At 54.9% G+C, this 26,747-nt stretch overlaps 4 protein-coding genes across 8 annotated transcripts; 2 read left to right on the forward strand and 2 right to left on the reverse strand.

The window, feature by feature from the left end:
* The first annotated feature begins 2,945 nt into the window (after nucleotides 1-2,945).
* Nucleotides 2,946-5,649, forward strand: COPS6 (COP9 signalosome subunit 6). Its single transcript, XM_047089296.1, has 10 exons — nucleotides 2,946-3,069; nucleotides 3,299-3,424; nucleotides 3,635-3,766; nucleotides 4,090-4,178; nucleotides 4,274-4,336; nucleotides 4,673-4,720; nucleotides 4,799-4,913; nucleotides 5,006-5,098; nucleotides 5,180-5,280; nucleotides 5,392-5,649. Exons 1-10 carry the CDS (start codon nucleotides 2,946-2,948, stop codon nucleotides 5,530-5,532), a joined length of 1,032 nt encoding a protein of 343 aa, XP_046945252.1. The 3' UTR covers nucleotides 5,533-5,649.
* Nucleotides 5,650-6,312: 663 nt separating this feature from the next.
* On the reverse strand, nucleotides 6,313-13,631 carry MCM7 (minichromosome maintenance complex component 7). 4 transcript variants are annotated; one of them, XM_047089292.1, is made up of 15 exons: nucleotides 13,528-13,631; nucleotides 12,278-12,357; nucleotides 11,842-12,006; nucleotides 11,550-11,674; nucleotides 11,294-11,474; nucleotides 10,861-10,998; nucleotides 10,403-10,552; nucleotides 10,100-10,214; nucleotides 9,881-10,012; nucleotides 9,555-9,638; nucleotides 8,887-9,280; nucleotides 8,501-8,584; nucleotides 7,721-7,889; nucleotides 6,855-6,964; nucleotides 6,313-6,683 (listed from the first exon to the last, which is right to left on the reverse strand). In XM_047089292.1, the coding sequence occupies exons 1-15, from the start codon at nucleotides 13,556-13,558 to the stop codon at nucleotides 6,482-6,484; spliced, it is 2,160 nt and encodes a 719-aa protein (XP_046945248.1). In that variant the 5' UTR covers nucleotides 13,559-13,631; the 3' UTR covers nucleotides 6,313-6,481. The 4 variants fall into 4 exon arrangements, with proteins under 4 accessions (XP_046945248.1, XP_046945250.1, XP_046945251.1 ...); XM_047089294.1 differs by lacking the exon at nucleotides 13,528-13,631 and adding an exon at nucleotides 12,962-13,034; XM_047089295.1 differs by lacking the exon at nucleotides 13,528-13,631 and adding an exon at nucleotides 12,638-12,894.
* Nucleotides 13,632-13,825: 194 nt separating this feature from the next.
* Nucleotides 13,826-17,792, forward strand: AP4M1 (adaptor related protein complex 4 subunit mu 1). Its single transcript, XM_047089602.1, has 15 exons — nucleotides 13,826-14,024; nucleotides 14,127-14,215; nucleotides 14,568-14,674; nucleotides 14,754-14,850; nucleotides 14,983-15,093; nucleotides 15,173-15,253; nucleotides 15,446-15,508; nucleotides 15,618-15,684; nucleotides 15,789-15,842; nucleotides 15,989-16,095; nucleotides 16,198-16,292; nucleotides 16,564-16,608; nucleotides 16,840-16,890; nucleotides 17,025-17,136; nucleotides 17,279-17,792. Exons 1-15 carry the CDS (start codon nucleotides 13,967-13,969, stop codon nucleotides 17,501-17,503), a joined length of 1,362 nt encoding a protein of 453 aa, XP_046945558.1. The 5' UTR covers nucleotides 13,826-13,966; the 3' UTR covers nucleotides 17,504-17,792.
* On the reverse strand, nucleotides 17,708-26,688 carry TAF6 (TATA-box binding protein associated factor 6). 2 transcript variants are annotated; one of them, XM_047089572.1, is made up of 15 exons: nucleotides 26,527-26,688; nucleotides 22,521-22,736; nucleotides 22,332-22,418; nucleotides 22,023-22,176; nucleotides 21,772-21,828; nucleotides 21,543-21,662; nucleotides 21,169-21,314; nucleotides 20,978-21,055; nucleotides 20,766-20,867; nucleotides 20,478-20,660; nucleotides 20,138-20,212; nucleotides 19,886-20,011; nucleotides 18,993-19,166; nucleotides 18,534-18,731; nucleotides 17,708-18,263 (listed from the first exon to the last, which is right to left on the reverse strand). In XM_047089572.1, the coding sequence occupies exons 2-15, from the start codon at nucleotides 22,674-22,676 to the stop codon at nucleotides 17,883-17,885; spliced, it is 2,037 nt and encodes a 678-aa protein (XP_046945528.1). In that variant the 5' UTR covers nucleotides 22,677-22,736; nucleotides 26,527-26,688; the 3' UTR covers nucleotides 17,708-17,882. The 2 variants fall into 2 exon arrangements, with proteins under 2 accessions (XP_046945528.1, XP_046945527.1); XM_047089571.1 differs by having other exon boundaries at nucleotides 26,548-26,566.
* Nucleotides 26,689-26,747: the final 59 nt, after the last annotated feature.

Below are 26,747 nucleotides of genomic sequence, written 5' to 3' on the forward strand. Positions count from 1 at the left end.
GAGTTCCCCTAAACGCCTGGGTTTTGTTCACTGATGGCCCAGCCTAGATGAAACCTGATGGGGTCCACTGGGTGGCTGACGCTGCCCACCTTCAGGGCCGGCGACGCAAAACTGAAAGCCAATGTCACGGCTCTGCTCAGCAGGGAGAACTCGAAGCTGTTCTCATCATTAATCTGGCCAGCATTCCACTGAGCTTTTACTGACTTGGGCTGTTAGTCAATGGCCTGGCTGCTTGGTTTGCCACTTGAAGATGACAGAGACAATTAAAGGCATGCCCTTTGGGGCAATGCACTTTGGAAACACACCTTGGCTCTGACAGCTGAGTCACTCATGTGCGTGCCCAAGGTTGGGACCTGGTCTCAAAGGCTGGCACTTTTAAGATGCTGATCAAGGGGCATCTGCATGGCTGTCAGTTGAGTATCTGATTCTTGGTTTCGGCTCAGGTCATGATCCCAGGGTCGTGGGATTGAGCCCTGCGTCCGGCTCCGTGCTGAGTGTGGAGCTTGCTTGGGATTCTCTCTCTCTCCCTCTTCCCCTCTCCCCTCCTTGTGTACTCTCTCTCTCTAAAATAATAATAATAGGGGCGCCTGGGTGGCGCAGTCGGTTGAGCGTCCGACTTCAGCCAGGTCACGATCTCGCGGTCCGTGAGTTCGAGCCCCGCGTCAGGCTCTGGGCTGATGGCTCAGAGCCTGGAGCCTGTTTCCGATTCTGTGTCTCCCTCTCTCTCTGCCCCTCCCCTGTTCATGCTCTGTCTCTCTCTGTCCCAAAAATAAATAAACGTTGAAAAAAAAAATTAAAAAAAAATAATAATAATAAAGAATACAAAAAGGAAGAAAGAAAGAAAGAAAGAAACAAAGAAAGAAAGATATATAAAATGCTGATCAAGCCTACACTGCCTAGAAGCTCCCTCCCACTCCTCCTAAATCGATTCCACCAAACTTTCAACACTTTTTAGGGGCTTTCTTGGTGCCAGTGTCCCTGGTCCATTCTGATGGAACTTAGACCACATCGTTATGGCCCTTGAAACTAAGCTGTGTCATGTTTTAGGCTTTGTAGACCATCTACAGTCTGACATTTGGTGCACCTTTTGTCCCCAGATCTAACCAACAATGGGCCAACAGTCAAGGTGTTGGATGGACATTCCACACTCCCTACCGTCCACAGCATCTGAGTGCCAAGGGCTGGAATGGCCTCCTCCAAATTATCCCTACCTCCCTCACCTCCTCCCGATCCACAGACCCTAGTAAGGTGTCATGGTCGCTAAATGTGGCTGCCCCCTGAAAGTGTTCATCTCCTCTTGGTTGGCCACCATCTCTTGGGTAATGATCAGGATGAAAGGGAGCTTTGTAGACTTGTTTTAAAAATTAAAGATTCTGCCCTGACCATTCCTGAGTATGACAGTTCTTCCCCCGGCCTCCCATGGCTACCCCAGGCCATCCTGGTTGGTAGACCCTTTGGATACAGCCCAGCCAAAAGGGAGCCTAGGGAATTCCAACTTAATTCTGGTTCAGCCACCAGGATTCTCTTCATGGACTGACATAATTCTAGATCACAAAGACAATGACCATTCAACTGAGGGCATTGCTCTCCAGTTCCCCCACAGTGGCCCACATGTGCTGTGGCAGGCTGAACAATAGTCCCCAAAGACAGCCAGGTCCTAATGCTTGGAACCTGTGAATGTTACTTTACAGGGAAAAAGAGATTTTGAAGATCTGATTAAGTTAAGGATCTTCAGCAGAGAGATTATCATGGCTTTAGGATTAAGTTAAGGATCTTCAGATGGGGAGATTATCCTGGGTTATCCCAGTGGGCACTACGTGTAATCCCAGGTGTCTTTATAAGAGGGAAGCAGGGAGGGATTTGACTACAGAAGGCAATGTGACAGTGGAAACACAAAGAAGGATTTAAGATGCTGCTAGAACCCTGGACTTGAAGATGAGGAAGGTGATAAACCAGAACACATTTCCTGGTACCACTGGTCATGGGCACTGGAGTGGGCTCTGCAGGGTCAAGGCAGTGGTCTCCACCTGCTTTCTGAGAGCTTGCACTTTGGGTGTGATACAGACACTTCCCCCAGAGAGCCAGCCAGCCAGATTGTGGGGCAGCAAGAGGGGTAAATGCAGTGTACACACCTTGCTTGAGTGGAGGAGTGGGGACAGGCCTGGAAACGGCTAGGTTTGCCAGAGGTGAGTTTTGAAAGGCTGTTGGGAAGGGTTAGAAAATGCCGGGAATGGGGGCACCTGGTTGCCTCATTCCGAAGAGCGCAGGACTCTTGATCTCAGGGTCTTGTGAGTTCGAGCCCCATGTTGGGTGTAGAGATTACTTAAACACATAAAACTTTTAAAAAATGCTGGGAATGTTCCTAGCATGGTAGGTAATATGGTATGTGGAAGGAGAAAAGATTGGACATACAGATGAAGCCACTCTCAAACAGGCTCCACCTCAAATTATTCATTCACTGGAAAAACTGTTTAGGTGCCTGTGTCAGGCACTATGTTGGTCACAGAGGTTACAGTGAGGAATGCGACAGAGGTCCTTATGTGGGAATGTGTGGGCGAGTGAAGGGAACTGACGTGACAGCCAATGTGGCTGAAGCACGGGGCCCAAGTGGCAAAGTAGAGGACAGTGCCGTCTGGAAGGCAGGGACCGGATCATGCAGGGCCTTGCATACAGTGGTTAGGGGCTTGGATTTTACTCTGAGGGCAGTAACATGATTTTTCATTCATTCTGCAACAGCCTTAGGAACTAGGACGTTTTATCCCAATTTTACTGACGAGGAAGGTAAGGTTGGAAGGGGACAGGTTTAGGTAATTTGCTCAAAACTCTGCCGCAGCTGCACGGGAGAGGCCAGACCAGGGTCATTGAAAGTCCCGTGGGCTTGGGTTTTTCCGGTCCCGAGGGCCGCCAGTCCCGCCCCGCCCGTCGAGGCCCTGCGCCCACTGAGCATGCGCCGCTGGCCTACGGAAGCCGGGAGGGAGGGGGCGGGGCCGAGGCGGGCGGGCGCGGGGAAAATGGCGGCGGCGGCGAACGGGACTGGAGGGAGCAGCGGGATGGAGGTGGATGCAGCAGGTAACGGGCCTCGCTGGGGCGGCCTCTGGTGACGCCTCTCGGGGAGCGACAAGCCCCCCGCCCCCCGTACTCCATGGAGGAGTCAGGGGGCGGGACGGCGATACCTATCCCTGGGCTGCTAACCTGCGGGAGGGATGTATGGCTCCGGCTCTGCCGTCTCCCGCTCCCAGCTCTGAGGCAGAACGTGCGGCCCGGACTCTCATTTGCTTTCCTTTTCCTCCACCCTCAGTAGTCCCCAGCGTGATGGCCTCCGGCGTGACGGGGAGCGTCTCAGTCGCTCTTCATCCCCTCGTCATTCTCAACATTTCAGACCATTGGATTCGTATGCGCTCCCAGGAGGGGCGGCCTATGCAGGGTGCGTCTTGGACGTAATTCTCCAACCTCCTTTCCTTGGTCACCTCCCCCCAAATAGGGGTCTTTGCCCCTTCCTTTGCTGGGGCCGGTTCCCCCTCCCCCAAGTCACCGTGTCCCCAGCATCTGGCTTACACTGACCTCGACCCTTGGGCTGTAATGATTAGGGACGGATTCCTAACCCTCACCTCTTACGTGTCGTTCCCTCCCCCAGTGATTGGGGCTCTGATCGGGAAACAGGAGGGCCGAAATATCGAGGTGATGAACTCCTTTGAGCTGCTGTCCCACACCGTGGAAGAGAAGATTATCATTGACAAGGAGTATTACTACACCAAGGAGGAGCAGTGTGAGAGGGGAATAGACCTGGGGGAGAGCAGTGGGAGTAAGAGACGCAGGCGAGTGGGGAAGATAGAATGCGTTGGGAAGAAGTGGGGGGGGGGGGAGGGGGGAGTAAGGAGAGTAGCTGAAAAGATCTCAGAAGAAGAACACATTTAGGTATTCCCCCAAAGTAAAGGATGAGAGAAGATAGAAGGGGTTAATTATTGTGAATTTTCTTGTGAATTGAGCCAGGATTTGAGCAGGGAGGGGAGAAGCTGATGAAGAATATACCAGGAGCTTCCAATTAGAAGGGTGGTTTAAGGAAATACACTGTGCCCTGGCTCTTCCCAGTCAAACAGGTGTTCAAGGAGCTGGAGTTTCTGGGTTGGTATACCACCGGGGGGCCGCCTGACCCCTCTGACATCCACGTCCATAAGCAGGTAACATGCTCACGCGCGCGTGCTGGGGCAGAGCATGAGGGTGAGGGGAAGAAAGATGGGCGTTTAACACGTGTGTCCACTGCCCCCTCTTCCAGGTGTGCGAGATAATCGAGAGCCCTCTCTTTCTTAAGTTGAACCCTATGACCAAACACACAGATGTGAGTAATACTGATCCCGAGCTCCCGGTGTCGTGCTTGTCGATCACTGTGCCTATTTTTTTTATCCTCCTCCCCTGTTCTCTGTACATCTGTTGGGTTAAGTCTTCACTTGGGGTGAACTCTCCCGCTTACCAGCTGTGTGACTTTGGGTTAGTCTTTTAACCGCAACTGTTTTTTTGCCTCACGTGGAAGATGAGGATAATCCCTACATCAGTGGGTCCTCGGGAAGATTAGATGAGAACATCCGTGGAAGAGCTCGGCCTGGCTTTTGGCATATAGTGGAAGCTCGGGTGTGCTTGATGTCGATAAGAGCTGTTCTCCATTGCTTCCTTACAGCTTCCCGTCAGTGTTTTTGAGTCTGTCATCGATATAATCAATGGAGAGGTAATGCCCGACCCTTTAACCCTCAAGACATTGCTCCTGGCCTTTTTCTGCTTCTCACTGTCCCTTGGCACTCCACAGGCCACAATGCTGTTTGCTGAGCTGACCTACACTCTGGCCACAGAGGAAGCTGAACGCATCGGTGTAGACCACGTAGCCCGAATGACAGCCACAGGCAGCGGGGAGAACTCCACTGGTAATGAAGGCTGGAGGAGCTCCTTCAGCAGTTGGGGTGGAAACTGCTGCCATGTGCTTTTTCAACCTTGGCCTCTCCCCGTCTTCCTGCAGTGGCTGAACACCTGATAGCGCAACACAGTGCCATCAAGATGCTGCACAGCCGGGTCAAGCTCATCTTGGAATACGTCAAGGCCTCTGAAGCAGGTAGGACAGGTGAACCGCTTTTCCTCTCCCTCTCGGGGAAGTGACCGCATCCACATTAATGCAGTCTTTCTGTGCCTTTAGGGGAGGTCCCCTTTAATCATGAGATCCTGCGGGAGGCCTATGCTCTGTGTCACTGCCTTCCAGTGCTCAGCACAGACAAGTTCAAGACAGACTTCTACGATGTGAGTATAAAACCGAGGGTGGGTGGGGAGGTGGGGCTGATGGATGTAACTTCTGCACGTGGGAAGTGAGCTCAGCCGTTCCCTGGGCAACCAGTTTTCTGTTCCTCCCAGCAATGTAACGACGTGGGGCTCATGGCCTACCTTGGCACCATCACCAAAACGTGCAACACCATGAACCAGTTTGTGAACAAGTTCAACGTCCTCTATGATCGACAAGGCATCGGCAGGCGGATGCGGGGGCTCTTCTTCTGAGGGTGCTTGAAGGGACGATGCACAGGTTGGACAGTGGTCCCACAGGGGAGGGGTGTTACACTCCCTTTAGAGAAACCTCTGTCAATAATAAAAGGGGAGCAGCCCCTCAGCACCCCTTCCGATGGCTCTGTCCTCTCTGTTGGGCCCCACGCTGGTTTCTCAACTTGGATCTTAAAAGGAGGCCCTTAGTTCCAGCCTTGCTCGGGCAGGACCTCCTGCGGGGATTGGGAGCTCACTGCCACTTGAGGTGACCCCTCGTCCAGTCGGGTGGATCACATCTATACTGAGCCAAAGGCTGCCTGCTCCCACTTCAGCCATCTGTGTTCTCTTTAAGGTTTCTCTGGGACAGCAATGCATGTAGACCAACCTCTAAACTTGACCAATGACTGCTCCCCAAAGCTAAGTGAATTTAAGTCTTTTTCACAAAGGAGCAGGGATATTGAGCAGGTTCTAGGAGGGACAACCTGAAAGCTTTGACCCCATGGACACAGTTTACTGCTGAGAGGGAGAGGTTTCTCACTGCCGTTTACTGAATGCTGATCACACAGATGTCTACACCTGACCTGTAGTACCTCAACCCTAAGAGGCAGAGGTTCCAGTGCCCATACTTCACACACTTTCTCAACCTTGGCACGTCCCTGTCTATAACCCCCAGAATTTACAGTCTGGGAAGCAGCAAGAAACATCAGTGTGGGCAGGTGTAATGGGTGCTTTACACAGTAAATTCAGAGTGAACAAGATAGGAATCTAGGAAACTCATGATACCTCGTATGAACAGAATACAGCAACCTACACATGCTTTATTAGCAAAAAGAATAAAACAAGTGCAGCTCAGGAGAAAAGAGCAGGTCCCTCCTCTCCCTGCAAAGGCATCATCAGACCGTTCCAGGAAGGGGTGGGTCGGCACACGGGACGCAGAGTGGACCCCAGGGTCTCCAGCTGGTTGGAATCAAACAAAAGTGATCCGTGTCCGGGCAGTATTAACCTGCCAGACGTTTAACTCCTCATACTCATCTAGAGCCGCCTGGAACTGGGCAGGTGTGAAGCCACGGGAGATGCAGCGCTGCTCCGCTTCTGAAAACCGGACACTTCGGCCCTCTGAGACCAACTCCCGGACCGTGGCAAATATCACATCTGCCGGTCTCTGGGTCCTGAAGGGAACAGCATGGCTGTGTAAGGTCAGAGTACAAACAACAGGCAGCACGTCGGGAACACAGGCCAGTGGTACAACTCCAAAGCCAACGTCACGTACGTGTGGATGCAGAAGCCATAAGGATGAGACGGTCAAGGTGACTCCTGATTTCGTTGTTTAAACCACTCACCTCGCCGTTTGGCCCTTGTCACCCAGAAGCGAGTCCTTGGACATCTCCATTAGCCGTATGGCTTCGTTCACATCTTCCTTCTCTACCATGTCCACCATCCGCAGCCGTGCCTGCGGGAAAGGGGGGGAGAGATGGAAACGGGAGGGGATGGAACTCGGGTCAGGGGACCCCCTCGCTCTAGCTTTCAGCAGGCAGCCCACAGGGCGCGAGCAGAGGCCCCCCCCCCCCCCCCCCCCAGCGTCCGCAGCACGGGGCCGGCACTGTCAGACCGAGACAAGTGCAATGCGCGGGCAGCGTCCAGCAATTGCCCAAGTCTCCGCCTCTCAACGCTGGCCAGTCCCGGGTTCAGCTGTCCTGTGCGGGAGACCAGACCCCGCTGAGCGCCCCCGGGCTCCCTACCACGACAGTGCTGACAGAGCACGGGGAGCTCGGCCAAGAAGGCAATGGCAGAGAGGTTGCGTCCCCGGGGCTCGGGAAGTGCTAGCTCAGCAGTAGGTCGGGTAATCACACTACCTGCACGAACAGCACTTTGGAGCCCCCAGGACTAAGGTCCAAGGTGTACGGACAGAAGTGCGGGTTTCTAGCAAGGATCCAGGACACAGGCAGTGAAGTGAACCCTGCCCGCCCTGCAGGGGGGCCGGAAGAGCGGGGAGAAGGCCTTTCCCTCCAGGGACGCCGTGCGTGCCCTGCTGGAGCAGCAAGTACCCACAGTGCGGTAGCACGCAGGACCGCTATCTGCACTGTCAGCACTTTAGCACCAGCAGGGCCTGAGTGGGAGGGAGGCGGCCGCGGGAGGAGCGTGCTGCACGGGGTGCCTGGGCAGTCCGAGCGGACCAGCCGCTGGCGGAGTGGGACCGCGCACTCACCAGAGCAGTGGACAGCCGCAGGATCGCCAGTAGCGTCCGGGCGGAGGTGTAGGTGGCGTCCTTGCTGGCCCAAGCTTCCCGCCTCATCTCCACGTATGCGGCTGTGATGTAGTCCGCCAGAGACTCTGGCACTGTGGGCTGCTTCTCCCGGCACATGGCTATGTAGCGCCTACGGGAGAGAAGGTTCGCGGGAGAGGAGAGTTTGGCATTTAAGAAAATACTCTGGGGTGGGGAGCAGTTTTAAGCAGGAAGAACAAATTAACTTGAATGTCACGGATGGGTTTCTGTCAATGGCACGTTCCAAGTTATTTCTAATTTTCCGGAAAAAGGATCTTTATACCAGTAAGACAGATCCACTTATAAAAGATGGTAAAGTACTTCCCCTGAACCTAAGACGTGACTAAAGGGAGCAGAGATACATTTCATTTGCTTCAAGAGAAAAAAAGGGAAAGCGAAGGAGAGGTTGGGGGATCACCAGGAGATCCACCCTGTGGAGAAAATGACAACATCAAGTCCACGGAGCAGCATCCACCTCTGATCTGAACCTGCCTCAACCCCGAGACGGGCAGGTGGTGGGTGTGAAAGGTTCTGATGCTGGTTCTTCTTGTGAAGCCAGACCTGGGGTGCCTGGACCCCCTGCTCGCAGACCCCACAGAGCAGAGCGAGTGGCAGTGAAAAATGAGCCAGAATGGAAAGCTCTCCAGGAGACACAGATCAGCCCAAGATGCTGCCACACATGGCTATGGGTCAAGCACACTGGCCTTTCCGCAGCTCTCCTACCTCATCAGCTTCATGTCCAGAGGTTCAAACTGGGCTGGCGGCTGGCGGCTGTGCTGGTGCACATACGTGATGTGCTGGGCCAACCTGGGAAGAGTGGAGGCAGCTAGAAACGTTCCTCTCGGGGCTACACATCCCACGCCCTGTCTCTTGACCTGTGTGCCTTAGCTCCGCCGTCTTCACAGTGCAGGAGGGAGGCTCTCCCAGGAAATCACCAGTGTTTCAGTCCCACCCCTCCATTTTCCTAAAGAACTGTGGACTAGTTCCTGCAGTAAGAGAGGAAGGCTCTGGAGTTTCCACAAGCAGGGAACCGGAGGGGGTTTCCGATGTCTTCTCTCTCCCTTCAGATCATTAGGGCATACGTGTCCTTGAATGTTGGATTCACTCACCGTAGGTCATTGTCTCGGTCAGGCCGGTCCTGGATCAGCCAGAGAAGGTCGAATCGGGAGAGCAGTGCAGCAGGAAGCTGTATGTTCTGCTCCAGGCTGCGGCGAGGGTTGTAGCGCCCATAGGCAGGATTGGCGGCAGCCAGGATGGAACAGCGGGCATTGAGCGTGGTGAGAATGCCGGCTTTGGCAATGGAGATGGTCTGCTGCTCCATGACCTCGTGGATGGCCGTGCGGTCGGCCTCAGCCATTTTGTCAAACTCGTCGATACAGCACACCCCCTGGTCAGCCAGCACGAGGGCCCCCCCCTCCAAGGTCAGCTCTCCAGTCACGGAGTCCCTCAGCACAGCCGCCGTGAGCCCCACTCCTGAGGAGCCCCGGCCCGTTGTGTACTGGCCTAAATGGCAGAAACAGGAAAAAAACAGACACACTGAAGCAGAGAAAAAGAACAACGAAAGCAGCAAGAACAGGGCAGAAACGAGGCCTGCGCCGGGACCGCTCCACCTACCTGCCGGGTCCAGACCTTCCCAAGGCGGCTGAAGATCCGTGCAGCACCAGCTCCACACCCACCCACCTCCAGCCCCCCCGCCCCCCCACCAAGGAGAAGCAGTGTGGTGGTCCCCCCTCCACCCCAGCTGGTACGGGTACTTCTCCTAGGGCCCAATACTCACTACGGGGCGCCAGGCGATCGATGTAAGACAGAAGCTGAGACTTGGCCACACCTGGATCCCCCATCAGGCAGATGTTGATGTTGCCTGGCAGGGAGGAAAGCCCCGGGTGAGGCTTGAGTGCAAGCTGCCCCACGACAGAGACCCGTACCTTTGAAATCTGCCCCGACACCCAGCATCCCTTCCCTCCCTCCTCCCTCCCTGCGCCCAGGAGACCAAGCTACAGACTCTTACTCTGTGACACAGAGGTCACAGATCTGATCTGTGTCATGGGACAGCGGCTGACATCCTTCCTCCCTCCTGGCCGCCCCCCTTGTTTCCCCGCTTACCCCTGATCTTCATGCCCCGAGGAGACTGGTCCACCCCTCCCACCAGCAGGAGCAGCAGGGCCTTCTTCACGTCTTCATGCCCATAGATCTCCGGGGCGATGGAGGCAGCCAGCTTCTCATAGAAATCTTCCTCTGCACAGAAGTTTATACAGAACATTGGGAGCGGGATGGGGGTGCTGGGAAGGAACCTCTGTTCCCAGGCTTCGTCAGGCCCCTCACCTGCAATTCGCCTCAGCTCCTCCCTGCTCAGCTCTCCGGCCGCAGACTCGTCATCCTCACTCTTGCTCATCTTCACGACCCGATGAGCTTCCAGGTAAGTTTCTGAGAGGAGACCCTTGGGGAGGAGAATGCCAGGGTATGGATGAAGGCCCTTGAACTTGCCTGTCCACGTGACTCCCTCAGGAGTTCCTGACAAAACCCTGTGCTACTTTGCTGTTGACTGTTCTCCCTGCGGAGCAGTGAGGAGGGAGGGGACGAGAAGGAAAGAGGAAGTTTCCTCCTCCTTTCAAACCCCTCACTTACCTGCACCACCTGTCGGAACCCAGAGCGCAGGATCGGCAAGAAGATGCCAGTGACACTGACATGGTCCCCAGGCTGGGCGATCCTCGTGTTCTCTCCTTCTACCAGCACTGTGATGCTACGGGGAATGTTCCCCACAGGCACTTGGTCACTCTACAAGGGAGAAGGCGCACAGGCGGGAGAAAGGGACACAGTCGATGAGGACCTCACCTTCCCTGCCCAGGCCTCCCACCTCCTGCTTCTCAGCCTCAGATGCGCCAACAAGAAAAGAGAGTCAGAGATCGTCTTTACCCCTTCTTTACTCCACCAGAAAGTTCCAGTTAAACCTCCCTCCTGCTCTAAGGAACTTCTCGGTTTCAGCCTCTTTTGTTTTTCTTGCTTTCTTTCACTCTGTACGTGACTGCAGAATTCGAGTGGACACCCAGTCTCCACCTTCCCTGGGCCACATACCCCAAACTCACATGTTCCTGCATCTTTATCTCCTGGAATTTGATGAATTTGGAGCCACGTGTCTGCAGATATAGCCGTCCTCCTGAGCGGTTGGTCTGGCACTCCTGGCTGGGACACATGATCAGGGGCATGAAAGTAGGGGACTGGATCTGGGATATGAGAAAGGAAACACCAAAGGAAACCAGTCACATGAATCACACTTCCTCTTCGTGGCACGTACCACAAACTGCTCAGAGTGCCTTGACCTATCCCAAGTCAGTAACCATAGGCACCAAGAACACAAAACGGATGGAAAGACCACTGGGTACCAAAAAGAGAATTAAAGATGAATATGCAGTCGTGTCTCACAACCGACGCGATGACAGGTTAACACCGATAGACAAAATGAGTTCTTAGGGAAACCGCTAACAATAAGTGTGTTCCTATTCTTTTCTCCACACATACCGGCTGGTAGGTCTCTGCCCCACACTGGTCACAAGTATAAGTGGCCACCACCATTCTGGGTTTGACTTCGGAGACACGAGTGACGATTCCACGCACAGTTACCAATTTCCCCACAGAGTCAGCCCGTACTTCCCGTATCACGCGAGGCTTGTTACTGCTTGGCCCTTGAAAGTACAGCTCACTAGGAGAAGAAAACAGAAGTTATTCAAGTCCCAGAGAACAAATTCCCACACCCTTCCCCACCGAGACCACTCACAATCTGCGCATGAGCTCAGGAGGGTACTGGTTCTGCGGGCTTCGGGCTGCCCCAGGGTCCCGGCTCCGCTGCTCCATCATCAACCGATGTTCAATGTAAACATCCAGGACGTCTTTATTAGTCACCTAAGGACAGAAAAAAATGAATGGCAGAACGAGGAAAAGGAAAGATCGCGAAGGGCACCAGGCAGAAATTAACTGCCCTATTTCTGCCAGCTCAAAAAACACCAGTATCTGAGAAGCTTCCCAAAAGCAACCCGTTTCTCGCTTTGCATTTTCCTGCAACCACTCACCTCTCTCTCCTTGTACTGAGGAAGCAGCTCTTGCACAGCATCAGCAAAGAGCCTTGCGTAGCGCCTGGCATTCTCACAAATGGAGTCCACCAACTCAGGGTCGTCCTCTGCTACATCATCTAGGTCTACGTACATTGCCACTTGTTCCCGATGAGCCAGTCGAACCTGGGGTAAGGAAGAGACAACAGAGCCATGTTTACCATGCTCAGCAGTGCCCACCACCCACAGGAGAGAGGAACAAAGCAACACTTACTTCTTAGCCTCCAAACTTCTAAAACATCTTAATCATCGTGCACGTAGACTTAAATTCACTTACCAGACATTAGATAGAGTGCTAAATGTGTCACTCACATCTATGCTTGCTGAAACAAACCAGGCCCCCTCTTAAAAGCTCCTTGAGCCACCACCCATTTCCTCCACTTCATCTTAGACTCACCAATTGGTTGCCGTACTTGAATTGCTTCTTGCCAAACTCATCATCCTGGTAAAACTCTTGCAGGAACTTTTTAACCTTTTCTGTAAGGAAAATGTAAAATCATGATAATCTGTCTCAGATACCTTACCCAAGCTCCCTCGATGTGGATCTAAAGAACTCACTCTCTTTACAAAATATGTGAATTTGTCAGTTTACCTAAAAATCTAAGTAAGCCTACTTAATTCTTCCGGAGTAGGGCAGAACTCCTTTTAACAAGTCTGTTTTCACCTAGGGAAGAAGGGGCCCCTGGCAGTTAAGAACATTACCCAAAAACCTCCCCCGAGGGGAATTCCAGTTTCTGCCTTAAAAAAATCTCAGTACCCTTTTCCAAAAGCTTCCCACACACTCAGATCTCAAGGTTCCCCACTTCTCTTCCATGCGCACGATTCTCCCTTTCCTTTCGGCCTCCTAAATATCTCCACCAAGCCCGTCCTCCACCCCACCCCCTCTCCCGCCACTGCTTCCGCTCTTAGTAAACAAAGAAGCACATGGGCCCAGATGCAGCCGCCTCACAGCCCGGGATTCTTCCGCCAAGGCGGGATCCCGTCCGGCAACTGGCCTGCCTGTTCCGGGCCACTCCGTCCCACCCCACCACCTCCTCTCTTGGCCTCCCGCTAAACCCCCCGATTCCAGGCACGCCCCCACCCTGAGCAGCTCTCTCCAAGGCCGCCGCGCGGAAGGACACTGTTTACACACGACACTCCCTCCAGCAACGTCGCGCAACTTCCGCCCGCCTTCACTTCCGCTTGGAGGTTGGCCTGAAATGGCCAATAGCGGCGCTTAGCGGCTCGGGCCTGCCCGCCCTCGGGGCTTCGGCGCGTCTCCCGAGAACGCGGGCACTCCGAATGCCTAAGGACGCAGACGGAAGCGGACCCGGGTGTCCGTCCCTGCGGCGAAAGGCCCCTGCACAGAGTCTCCTGAGGTCCCGGTCTCTCCTGGGCGCGACTCTCCCCCTATGGAGCCCCGAGTCGGGCTGTCTGTCGCCCCCGGCCCCACGACCCCCACTCCTTCCCCAGACACGATAACCGGCTCTTCGAACTAGGAGGCTCGCGCGCCTCCCAGGCACCTTCTGCCTTGGCCCCGCCGCCTCCCGAACCTGCCTTTGGCCTCGCGCGCCAAGCCCAGCCCCCCAGGACTCCAGCCCACACAAACAGGTGTTGGCCAGGAGGCTTTCCGCGTAGGACGCTCCTCCCAGACTGGCATACCCTCACCTTTCTCGAGCACATAGTCCTTAACTGCCATCGCCCGTGCGGCAGCAGTTGGCAGGTTCAAAGATCTCACTCCCGGGACAGCAGAAAACGTACGCGCGGCGGGCTGCTGCGGACCAACCGAAATTGGCGCGAAACGTCGCCCCTCACGTGACCGGCGCCGCCGCGTGCGGGCCTATCAAAGAGGAGGCTCTTTGCCCCTCCCACTCACCGCCGGCCCCAGCCTCGGCCAATCACCCGGAGAGCCTGGGCTGAGTGACAGGGAAGAGGCTCCTGCACCGGGACGGAAAGGCGGGGCGGACGCCGGTTTCCCGCGGTCTGAGGTGGCGCGGGAGGACAATTGCTCTTAAAGGGCCAGCGTACGCTCGTCCTTTTGTTCCGGGGCCGCAGGGCGGGGCAGGCCCAACTTTCGTTGTCTCCCTGCCTACTCTCCAGAGCCGCCATGATCTCCCAGTTCTTCATTCTTTCCTCCAAAGGGGACCCGCTCATCTACAAGGATTGTATCCTTGACCTACGGGGCAGGAGTGGGGGCCCTGGGTGGGAGTGGTGCCCCAGGGCCAGACTGTATCGCTGGCTCCTTAGCTGTTCTTCCACCCGGTCAGTCCGCGGGGACAGTGGTGGTCGGGATGTGGCCGAGCTCTTCTACCGGAAGCTGACGGGACTGCCCGGAGATGAGTCCCCGGTTGTCATGGTAACCAGTGGCGGGGAGTCGGGGATGCGCCTGGCGGGCAGGGGGCGGGTGGGGAGGGCGCCTCCTTCCTCCCAGGGCTGTTTCCCTGAGAGCTTCCGCTTGGGGGGTACGTTACGCCAAATAATGTGAATTCAAGTTTATCAAGAGCTAACAATGCACCAGGCACAGGCTCCTCTCACGTCCCAATCCCCCCGCAACTCCGGGGTGGGTACTATTGGTTACCTCCCCAGACATGTCTGGGAGCTGGACCCCAGGGGGGATGCCCAGGGTTCTCAAGGCACACTGCTAGGAAGTCTCACGGGCCCTTAATCACAGCTCTCTTCCTAATGCTTCTTCCCCACCTCTGCCTCAGCACCACGATGACCGTCATTTTATTCACATCAGACACAGCGGCCTCTATTTGGTGGCCACGACTTCAGAGAACATTTCTCCCTTCAGCCTCCTAGAGCTGCTCTCCCGGTGAGGAGGGCAGGGCTGGGCACCTGGGCGCGGGGATCTGACAGGAGGGGCATATGCACACTCCGACTCGTTTTCTCAGGTTGGCCACTCTCCTGGGCGATTACTGTGGCTCCTTGGGCGAGGGGACCATCTCCCGCAACGTGGCTCTTGTCTATGAGCTCCTGGATGAAGTGCTGGTGAGGGCCAAGCATTTCCCTCACTGCACCCCATTCCTTGCAGATATGCACTGTGGGTGGGAGGCTAAGTCCATTCACTTCCACCCCTTCTCTCCACTGACCTCCCACAGGCTGTCCTTCCTCTGCCCACAGGACTATGGCTACGTGCAGACCACATCCACAGAGATGCTGAGAAACTTCATCCAGACAGAGGCTGTGGTCAGCAAGCCCTTCAGTCTCTTTGACCTCAGCAGTGTTGGCTTGGTCAGTTGAGGGAAAGAGGAGGAGGAGGGGTGGTGGGTAGTGTCAAACCTGAAGATTGCTCGCTTTGGGTGCTTTACAGTTTGGGGCTGAGACGCAGCAGAGCAAAGTGGCCCCCAGCAGTGCAGCCAGCCGCCCTGTCCTGTCCAGCCGCTCTGACCAGGTGAGATGCATCAGACCCTCTGAGTTTTTCCTGGAACACCAGAGAACGAGATCCTGGTGTTCCCAGACGTGGATGATCCCTTCCCTTCCCCATGTCCCCACCCCAGGGCCCTAGCTTCCACTGGCCTGTCCTTTCTGCCTGTGCACTTCACAACACAGGTCACTCAGCCTCCAAATCCCCTCTCTTCTTCAGAGCCAAAAGAATGAAGTGTTTTTGGATGTGGTCGAGAGGCTGTCTGTACTGATAGCATCTAACGTGAGTTTGGGCCCCCAGCCCTAGAGCAGAGGATAGACGGCTTTTGGGAAATGTATGGGGTCGGGGGCGGGGTGTCACCTCGGGACATTGATCTCTCCGTTCTTCTTAGGGCTCGCTGCTGAAGGTAGACGTGCAGGGAGAGATCCGGCTCAAGAGCTTTCTTCCCAGTGGCTCTGGTGAGAAGTCTGCAGGCTTAGCCCAGGGTCGGGTTTGGAACGGGCTTCTCGGTGGTATGTGAATGTTGGTATCTGGTGGCCTTTTCTGTTCTTTTCTGTGACAGAGATGCGCATTGGCCTGACAGAAGAGTTTTGTGTGGGGAAGTCAGAACTGAGAGGTGAGAAGAAAAGGGGTCCTTCTCTCCTAGGTACAGGTTGCCACCAAAAGTTTCATGGAACAGAGATGGGTTTTCCCCCAGCTACCACCTTGCTGCTCTTCTCACCCACAACGTGGGTTAGGAGAGGACACTTTCTTTCCCTCCAGGTTACGGCCCAGGAATCCGGGTGGATGAGGTCTCATTTCACAGCTCAGTGCTCCTTGAGGAGTTTGAGTCTCATCGAATCCTCCGCTTGCAGCCCCCTCAGGGCGAGGTCAGGATTGGGCTGGCCTAGCACTTTCCATCCTCCGTTGGGAAGGGAGGCAAGTTCAGGTGTGAGGAGACCAAACTGACCTCCATTCCTGTCTGGTCTCAGCTGACTGTGATGCGGTACCAACTCTCAGACGACCTCCCCTCCCCACTCCCCTTCCGGCTCTTTCCCTCTGTGCAGTGGGACCGAGGCTCAGGCAGGTAAGACCATTTTTCTCTTCTAGAACTTTCCCGAAGTCCAAGCTAATGCATATATGTTCCCAAAGCGCATTGTGGAGGAGGGATGATAATAGGTACAAGAAAAAGGCACCCTCCCCCCTATGCAGACTCAGCCCTTAGTGGAGTTGGGCTGGATATCATCCCTTCTCTCTCCTGCTTGGGGCATGACCGACCTACGCAGCAGCCCTGCATGGGGGTCCCGGGTGGGGATGGTGAGAGGCCAGTGAGTAACAGAACCGTCCCTTTCACCCAGGCTCCAGGTTTACCTGAAGTTACGATGCGACCTGCCCCCGAAGAGGTACGAGTGGGGGGTTAGCCAGGCCTCGTTCAGTATCATGGGGCAGGACACAGGGCCCAAATACCTGTTGCTTCCCCCTTCGGATGCGTCCGTCAGCTTCGGAATCCCATTCAGTTAGACAGGAAGGCTGGGGAGGGGGGTGGGTGTAACACCTGCGCTAGTGGCGTTAATGAAGAGGGGGGACGAGTCACTGCCTTCCCGGGACTGACTCTGTTCCTCTCTTCTTGGCAGCCAAGCTCTCAACGTCAGGCTGCACCTTCCCCTGCCGCGAGGGGTGATTAGGTTAGTGTTGCAGCCACAGGGCCCGGGAGGTTTTGCCAGCTTCCCCAGGGTAACAGGGTGGTGGCAGGGAGGGTGGGACCAGCCTGTCCCAGGAAGGTAGGCTGAGCGCAGCGCCTGTCATCCCCAAACTCCAGCCTGTCTCAGGAGCTGAGCGGCCCTGAACAGAAGGCAGAGCTCGGGGACGGAGCCCTCCACTGGGACCTGCCTCGGGTGCAAGGCGGCTCCCAGCTGTCAGGCCTTTTCCAGGTACGAGCTGCCGACTCCCTGAGACCCTCTCTTCCAGCTGCATGTTTAGCCCCAACCACCCCTCCTCATGCACTGGACCGGAGCCCCATGCCCTCCCTCCTCTATGCCTTCAGCACCCTTCCCTGGCCTCTGTCCCTCACAGATGGATGTTCCAGGTCTCCCTGGGCCTTCTGGCCAAGGACCCTCCACCACGGCCCCTCCGCTGGGGCTGGGCCCCGCCAGCCTCTCTTTTGAACTTCCCCGGCACACGTGCTCTGGCCTCCAGGTGCGCTTCCTCAGGCTGGCGTTCAGACCCTGCGGCAATGCCAACCCCCACAAGTGGGTGCGACATCTGAGCCACAGTGATGCCTACGTCATTCGGATCTGAGGCTCCCCAGACGAGGATGCGGGCAGCAAAGGCAGTAGTCTGTGGAACCAGAGAAGGACGATACTGTCTTTTCCACCCTTCCAGACCATGGTCATGGACCTGGATGAAATGTCCTGAGTCCTGAGAGTCCAGGAGACGAGTCCTAGTTGACATATTTGACCTTCCTGTGGTACCTGACACAGGAAAGGCCGGGGTGGATCAGAATTTACAAATCAAACTTTTATTCTGAGGAACTGGCTGTACAATATCTAAAAGTAACATGGAAGAAGCAAACCATTACTTCCTTCCACCTAGCGTGTGTGTGTGTGTGTGTGTGTGTGAGAGAGAGAGAAAGAGAGGGAATCGGGGAGAGAAGAAGGTTGGCAGATGTGTGACAGCATTAAGGCGCAGGCTGAGGGGAGCCAGAGCCAGGGGGCTGGGAGCCATTAGTTTTTGGAGTCCCTGGAGCTGGAGGGGGGCTATCCCCAGCTTCCTGTTTCCCCCCACAAAGGGCACTGCCCCCAAGCGGGGAGGGGGCTGAGGATGGGGCAGGAGCTGGAGAAGGATGGGAGGTGGGGCCTCCTTTGCCCTCCCCTGTAGGAGGAAGAGAGACCACGATGTACTTCTGGACGCTGCCCGGACCAGAGGGAGCAGTGCTAGGGGGTGCGGTGGTGGCAGTAGAGACCAGCTTGACGATGGGCTGCACGCTGGGGACCGTGGTGGTGACGGGAGAGGTAGTGGTGGAGCCTGAGCCAGGGGCTGAGGTGCTGAGGGACAGGACCTGGGGGGAGAAAGGAGAGGCACTGCCTGGGGGAGAATTCACCTGTTCCGGCAGAAGAGCTGATGATTCATTCACCTGCTCAGGTGCCTGTAGGCCTGAGACCCGAGCTCAGGATGAGCAGCTATGCCTTATGGCCTCCGTGAAGTGCTCCTTCCTGCTCCTGTCTTTAGGCCCAGGGGGGACTGGGCTCTACTCTGGGGCCCCCAGGGTACTTGGAGGTAACCCTGGTCGTGCTCCGCACCTTCCCCAGTCCCACCTGGGTCCCAGTACCTGTTGAGTGGATGAGGCGCTGGAGGATGAGGACATGACAATAAACTTGGTTGGAGGAGGGGAAGGCTGAGGCGGGGCGGCAGCTCGCGCAGACACCAAGGTCTGCACAGGCAGTGCAATGGAGCCAGGGACCTTCAGCAAGCCAGGGGTCCGAGGGCCAGGCTGAGGGGCCTGGGAGAGGGTCAGCGTGGGCCGGGGCTGCACAAAGAAGAGGCAGGAAGGAAATGTGAAAAGGAGGGGCACTTATTGCTGCTCCTCAGAGGGTCTCCCTTGGGTTGAAAAATCATCCGCTAAGGGGACTCAGACCCCCCAAGTCTCACTCAGAGGGCCCTGTGTTTTACAAAAGCAAGCGTGCGTCTGTGAGTCCCCCACCCTGAAGGGAACCATGGCCCTGTCCCCCCTGCTTGCCCCCTTCCCACATGTTTCCTCATCAGACCCCTCTTCCCCCCAGTCCCTGACCTGAGTGATGGTCAGAGTGGTCCTGTTGACCTGCTGAGCCTGCAGAGCAGCCTGGGCCCGGGCCTTGACAACATGAGAGCAGAGGAGGGGCCCGAGGGACCCAAATTCTGCCCGATAGGCGTCTTGATTGTCAGGTGGTAGGCGCAGCTTTGCCAGAACAGGGGCACAGTGTTTCTGCAGAGAAAGCCAAGAAAAACAAGGTAGGTGGAAAGCTGGGACGCTCAGGAAGTGACAAGGAAGGGGTGAGAAAGGAAACTGCCCATTACTCCAGTGCGTTGTGTTGCAGGCCAGGCTGCTGGCCTGGCAGTGTGTGTGAGGAACCCCAGGCAGCACCAGTGTGGATGGGGAAACTTGCTGAAAACACTTGTGATTTCTAAGGGGTGGCTGGTCCACAGGGGGATGCCCTGCTTGGAATGCAGCACAGTGATGGGGAAGCCTCGGGGGCGGTCCAGTCTAGGCAGGGTCACAGGCTGACAGTTAAGGTCTCTTATTTCTTACTTAACCTCTTGCCTTTGTCTCTCCATCTGCACAACAGTATTGGGCTCAGAACACATGAGGCAAATTCGATGAGTGAATAAAAGACAACAGCTGGGGGCGCCTGGGTGGCGCAGTCGGTTAAGCGTCCGACTTCAGCCAGGTCACGATCTCACGGTCCGTGAGTTCGAGCCCCGCGTCAGGCTCTGGGCTGATGGCTCGGAGCCTGGAGCCTGTTTCCGATTCTGTGTCTCCCTCTCTCTCTGCCCCTCCCCCGTTCATGCTCTGTCTCTGTCTGTCCCAAAAAAAAAAAAAAAAAAAGACAACAGCTGTTTACTGATTGTCGTGCCTGTGTGTGTGTGGGGGGGAGTGGCGGGGGGAAGGATTGGGGGGAGGGCAGGGACAGGGGTTCTAGTCACCAGGAGGAGGCTCTGCACATGGTCAGCTCCAATGCGGTCAATGTTGCTCAGCACGGGGCCGTCCAGGACACCGCGGATCCGCTCCCCTTCCTGCTGCAGCCGTGGCAGAATCAGAGTCTTAATCACCTGTTGGAAAGGAAGGGGACAAGCCAGGGCCCTCGGGTCACCACAGGGCCTTGCAGGTGGGGCCCTTGCCCACTAGGACCCACGATGCCTCCTTTCTTGCAGTGTTCCCCGCGCCGGGGGCCTCACATCGTGTCCGAGCTCTGCCAGGCCTGCGATGGAGCCATACCGCGTAGTCCATGGAGTCTTCTCGTCCACCCAGCTCTGCAAGGGGAAGGAAGATATACTGGGGAAAGGGGCCCGAGAGGCTAATTGTTAAGGAATAAGTCTCGCGAACACACTTATGTTGTAGATTGTTATGACACTACAGATGTGGCCCAGGTGCCAGTCCCTGTCCGTCTCCCGCATCTTTCCACTGTCACTTCCCCTAGCCACGCTGAACCGCCTCTGGTGTGGGTGAAGCTCTTTGTCCTGGTCACCACCCTCGGGTGGAGATACAAGATCGTCTACACTCCTCATTTTTGCTCACCTTGGTGAAGGTCTTGGTGATCCGGGACTGGATGTTGTTGGTGGTCGTGCTGAAATGCTTGCAGATCTGGGCCACGAGGCGGGCAGCAAAGTCCCGGAGTGCCCAGTGATTGTCCACATCTGGCCGCAGGCACAGCTGTCTGCTTACGATGCACGTCATCACAGCTGGAATCAACTCATGGACCTAAGGGAGAAGTGGCAAGTTGGCCAATTCTGAGGATGGCTTCCTGTTGGTGGCAACCAGGTGCCCCGACCCCAGGCTGAAAGGTGGGTGGGCAGGGCTGCTCACGTATTTTTCTAGATACAGCGTGGGGTTGTCCATCAGTGCCTTCACCATGCGCATCAGGTAGATGAGCAGGGCCAGGTTGTTCTGCACCACATTCACACGGACCTGCGGGAAGGGGAAGTGACAGGGCAGTGAGACCCTCTGATGAGCTCCCCCCGCTGCCTCCTCACCGCCCGGAACCTCATCCTGGGTCCTGGCCTTCTGCCTCTTCTCACCCCCTCTGAGATGAAGGTGCTGAATCTCGGCAGCATCTGATAGAGCCCTGGGTCCGTTGCAATGCTCTGCAGCGCCTCCTGCAGTGGGGAGGGAGCAAGTGACGCGGGGGGGCAGAGATGGGGAGGGATTCCTGAGACTCCAGAGAGAAGGAATGCCCCAGGCGGGGAGAAGCAGGTCGGCAGGGCCTCACCGCTCTCTTGGCCTCACAGGAGCCGACACACGCTTCAGTGATCTCCTTGTAGTACAGCTGCTGCTCCACGGACAGCTCGTGGATACTTCGGGGCTTCAGTCGCAAAGGGGCCCCCTCCAGCAGGGGTGGTGCCTTCTTCTCTTTCCCTGTGTGAATTGCCAAGACAGGTTTGAACACGAAGGCTCCAGAAGAGGCCTAGAGCCGGACAAACCTTTGCTCCCTGCCCAGTGAGACCCAGGACCTGGCTCCTCTCAGGTTTCCTGATCCTTTCCAGGGCTCTCCAGCCATAGGTGTCACCCCTTGTCCTGCCCTCAGCCACCTCACAAATCACCATCTGGCAGGAGCACCGAGGAGCCCAGCCTAGCAATACTGACCTTTGCCGTCGGCTGGAGCAGCCCCTTGACCTTTGCCTTTCAAGGGTCCATCTTCCTCCTGGCCTGGCTTTGCTGACTTCAGGGGTTCTGTGGCCTCAGCCTTCTGCTGCTCTTTGGGAGCTGGTGGGAAAGCCGTCACAGCAGGAGTGACGAGAGTGGCAGGGGATATAAAGGAAGGAGAGGGGACATGAGATAGAGAGGGGTGGGTCTTGGGCACAGATGAGGTTACCTGGGGGTGGGTTCTCAGGTATAGCTGGCTGGCAGCCTTCAATGCTCAGCCAATGAGCTGTGAGGAAAGAAGGTGTCAAGTTGAATGGCTGGACATGGACACTAGGGAGTCACTCCATACCAGGAATGTGCTTTCCGTCCTGTCCCCACTTCCTGCAACTCCCTAGCGATCTCACGCTGAGGGCTTCTTCACTTGTGAGCCTCCTCAACCCCTTTTCCTCCTCCCCGCCACCCTGCAATCCCCGCCCCAACCTTTGAGGCAGACATCCAGGGGCACCCGGGGCAGAGGGGTATTGATGATGTCGCTCAGATCAACCTCCTTCTCCTCGTAGAAGTAAAGCTCCCGGCCCCCACCAGAGGCGAAACGAAAAGGAATGAACTCCTGGGCGTGGAAGCCATAGAGTGGCTGGATCAGGAGAGAGAGAGAGAGAAAGAGACATTGAGATGAGAAGGGAGCCCAAGGAGGCATGACTGAAGGCAAATGCAGTGTCAGGGAGGATGGGTCTCACCATCTTGCCCCCCACCAACCCTGCCAACCTCAGTCCCACGTGTCCCAATCACCTCGACATTCTTTAGCTTCAGCGCGTAATCGATGTCACTGGTGGTTAGCTTCTGCCGCTTCCCCATGTGCATGAACTTCAAGGCATCCTGGGGGTGGGAGAACAAACATCAACTCAAGAGCCTGAGGAAGAAGGGGGCCTGGGCAGCATTCTTAACACAACGAAGGGCTGGGTGGAGCGGTTGCGGTACCTGTGCAATCTCCTTGATGCGGTAGCTGACCTCGTCTGTCAGCAGCTGGCAGGTCTCCTCCTGGATCTGAGCGATGCCCATGGACTCGGCCACCACTTTCATCGACTCCGAGGGCAGCACGGTATTGCTGAGCTTCAGCTTCTTCTCCTCAGCCATTCTGGAGCCTCTCTCTCCCTCCCCCAAAGAGTGATACCCCGGGGTGGAAAGATGGGAGACCTGGCAGGGGTATGGGGTGGGCAGAAAAGATAAAAAATAAACGTGTCCATCTCCGTGTAATTAGTATTGGGTGTAAGAGAAGCAGGTAGTGATCTGACCCGGTTCAACAAAATGTACTGAGCTCTGATTCTGTGCCAGGTGCCATGCAAGTGAAATATACGAGAACAGACGTGTCTTCCATTTAAATCCTGGCCCTAGATTACTTAGCTGGGTTATTTGGGCAAGTTACTTACATCCTCCCAGCTTTGGGTTTCTTCCCAATGCAGGGCTTGAACTCACGGCCCTGAGATCAAGACCTGAGATGAGGGGTGCCTGGGTGGCTAGTCAGTTGAGCATATGACTCTTGATTTCCACTCAGGTCATGATCTCTTAGTTTATGAGATTAAGCCCCGTGTCAGGCTCCATGCTGGGTGTGGAGCATGCTTAAAATTCTCTCTCTCCCTCCCTCTGCCTGTCCCACCTCTTTCTCTCTCTCTCTCTCAAAATGAATAATCAAAAAAAAAAAAAAAAAAGAAGAAGAAGATGACGACCTGAGCTGAGATCAAGAGTCAGACACTTGGGGCGCCTGGGTGTCTTGGTCGGTAGTGTCTGACTCTTGATTTTGGCTCAGGTTATGACCTCATGGCTTGTGGGTTCAAGCCCTGTGTAGGGCTCTGTTCTGACAGTGTGGAGCCTGCTTGGGATTCTCTCTCTCTCTCCCTCTTTCAAAAAAAACAAAAACAAAAAAAGAGTCAGATGCTTAACCAACTGAGCCACCCAGCGCCCCAATGATCGCAAACTGCCTGACAATCATACCACACCTCAGTGCACTCAGTTCCCCTGCCCTACATACCACCTCTCCTCCGCACTTTACGCCATTAGAAGAGACCCCCGTAGACTCCCACTGCATCCACCAACCTAACAGCACTGGCGCCCACATCTTCTGCCTTCCTGCCTGTTACCGTAGAGAAGCCATTCGTGCCCCTTGCCAACTCCAACACTGCTTCCATCTCCCTGCATCACCACCGCGTTTTCAACCTACTTGGTCGATGGTTCCCATCAGCCTCCTAAATGCACTTATTTCTCCCTTCTCAAGAAAACAAGACAGTGGTCTATCCACACAACAGACTAGTATCGAGCCTGAAAAAGGAAGGTGATTCTGACACATGCTACGACATGGGTGAACCTTGAGGACACCATGCAGAGTGAAATAAGGGAGCCAGAAAAGGGCAAACAGTGTTATGATTCCACTCTTATGAGGTTCTTAGTGGAGTCAAATTCATAGACTCAGCAGAATGGGGTTGCTGTGGCTAGGGGAGGGAAGAATGGGGAGTTAGTGTATAATGACAGAGCTTCGGTTTTACAACATGAAGAGTTCTGGAGATGGATGGTGTGACGGTTGTAGAACATCATGAATGTATTTAATCCCGCTAAAGTGTACACTTGAAATCGTTTCAGATGGTGAGCTTTATGTTATGTGTATTTCACCACAATTAAAAATTTTAAATGTTAATTTGGGGTGCCTGGGTGGTGGTTAAGCATCCAACTTTGGCTCAGGTCATGACCTCACAGTTCTCAAGTTCGAGCCCCCCATCAGGCTCTGTGCTGACAGCTCAGAGCCTGGAGCCTGCTTTGGATTCTGTGTCTCCCTCTCTTTCTGCCCCTCTCCTGCTCACGCTCTCATTGTCTCTCAAAAACAAAAACATTTTAAAAATTAAAAAAAAAATGTTACTTTTCATTCCACTTTCTCTAGAAGAGCCCCATGTTTCGGCTCCTCCTTGCAACCAAACTCCCTGAAAGAATTATCCTGTTTCTACTTCCTTTCCTTTCTTGCACCTACTCCAATCAAGCTTTTGACCCCACCAGGTCCCTGAAACAGCTCATCAAGGTCGCCGATGACTCCACACTGTGGAATCCAAGGTCCACTCTCTGTCATCATCAGACTTGACCTGCTGGCAGCATCTAGTATAGCTAGACTACTCCCTCCTGAAGACACTCTTCACTGCACACTACCTTCTCCCGGCTTCCTCCTATCTCACTGGCCACCCCACCCCCCTCGGTTTCCTTGACAAGTTCTTCCTCTTCTCATCTTAAAAAAATACATAAATAAAACTGCCTAATGCTGGAGTGTCCTGGGCTCAGTCTTTGGTCTTCTTCTGTAGCTACACTTAATTTCTTTGGTAATGTCAACTACCCTCAATTTTCAGTATTGCTTACAGGCGGATGATGGCCAAATTTCTATCCCCAGCCCAGGGCGGTCTTCCTAACCCCAGTGTTGTATATCAAACTGTCGACTTAAATCTCTTCTACAGCTGAACTCCTGATCTCTCGCCCCCCACCAGCTCCAGCCTGTTTTCTTCATCTTCATGGCAATGCCATCTATCCAGGCACTCACTCTTTATGTGAGCCCTCACATCAAATCAGTTGGGTGATCCAACCTGACTCCTCCACTCCCAACGGCATGCCCAAGTCACCACCATATCTCGCCTGGCTAATTCCAATAGTCTCCTGACAAGGTCTTCCTGCTTCCACCCTTGCTCCCCACATCTCTTCCTAACACAGCAGCCAGACTGATTCTGTCAAAACATAAATCAGACTGGGTCATTTTTTTGTTCAAAACCCTGGAATGGCTCCACATTTACCCTATAGTAAAATCCAAAATCCTAATTATAGTCTATAAGGCCCTTCATAATTTGCCCTCACTCCAATCACATCTCTGATCTGTTTTCCTTCCTTCTTCCATCTTGATCCAGCCTCATTCTCCTCCTGCTGTTCAAACCTCACAGGCAAGCTCTTGCTTTTTGGCCTTTGCTCTTTTCCTTCTGCCTTGAATGCTCTTCCCCAGATGTTAGCTTGGCTGCCTAGTCTCATCACCTTATTTAATACCACACTCCAACGCCACTCTGCTCTTTTTTCCCCCACGGAAAAATTTAACATCTGCTAATATACACTGTATCATTTCTAATTGTTTATCACCACCACTACCTTCCCTTTGTGTTCACTGATGTATTCCAAGACCCCGGACTGATGCCCGAGACACGGTACTCAGTAAATACTTGCTGAATAAATTAATGAAGTGTAGGGCTTAGAGATGTAGGGGCTCAGTGAATTCATGGCACCACTATTCTCTTGATGAACAAGATATAGGTCCAAGTTTGGAACCTGCTTTGTGGCCAAAAGGAGAGTGGCTCGCTTGGAGTTAGCATTAGGAAGACTAAGGTCAAAGTGTTTAGGACTGACGGTGAGGCACTGATGGGGGCGTTCTGGAGGGGTGAGCACGGGGGCCAAAGAGAATTTGGTCTCCGCCTCCACTGTTTTAAGTCGTACGTTCACGGAAAACATTTATTCAACACATACTCTGTGCCCGGCACTGGGTAAACAAGACGCTGTCGTGTCCCAGGTCAATGGCGAACTCTTACTAATCCTTCAATACCCTCCGTACCCTCTGCCAGTAAACAGCTCACGAAACACGCTACGGCCTCAGGAGCCCCTCAGGTCAGTGGAGTCGGCAGGAAAGCTTCACAGAAGATGGTTAACATGAGCTAGACTTCGGTAGTGGCCTCCCCGGCAAGGAAGCGAGTCGAAGGTCCCCAGGCAACGGGTACAGCGCGAAAGAAGGCGCTGAGAGCCCACCTCATCCCCCCAACATCCCCCAATGCAAACATACACGTACGGAGTCCCCTCGCGCACGGACACACAACCCACCGCCCTCCTCCCGGTTCCCACATGGGCCCTTCAAAGGGCCTAGTCCCGGGTAGCACTCAGACCCTTCCCCGCCAGCCGAACGCCCCACGCATTAAAAGTCTCTCACCGCCGCCAAAGCACCGCTCACCCGGCGCTCGGCGCCATGTTCGCCCCGCCCCCTCCCGGGAGCAGGTCCTGGTAGAGACGGAGAGCAAGTCACTGCCCCTTCCCCGAGCCGGAATGAGTCTCCTAGGCTCACGGCCTGAAGTGGTATAAAAAACGGGTTTCTCTGTCTACGTGTAAGGAGCACATACTCCTGCTGCAATTAACTTCAGTTTATTCCTTCAC

The sequence above is a fragment of the Lynx rufus genome, unplaced genomic scaffold, assembly GCF_022079265.1.
Source record: "Lynx rufus isolate CCGP_SWC_20201006 ecotype Redwood Valley unplaced genomic scaffold, mLynRuf1.p SCAF_27, whole genome shotgun sequence".
Classification (NCBI taxonomy): Eukaryota; Metazoa; Chordata; class Mammalia; order Carnivora; family Felidae; genus Lynx; species Lynx rufus.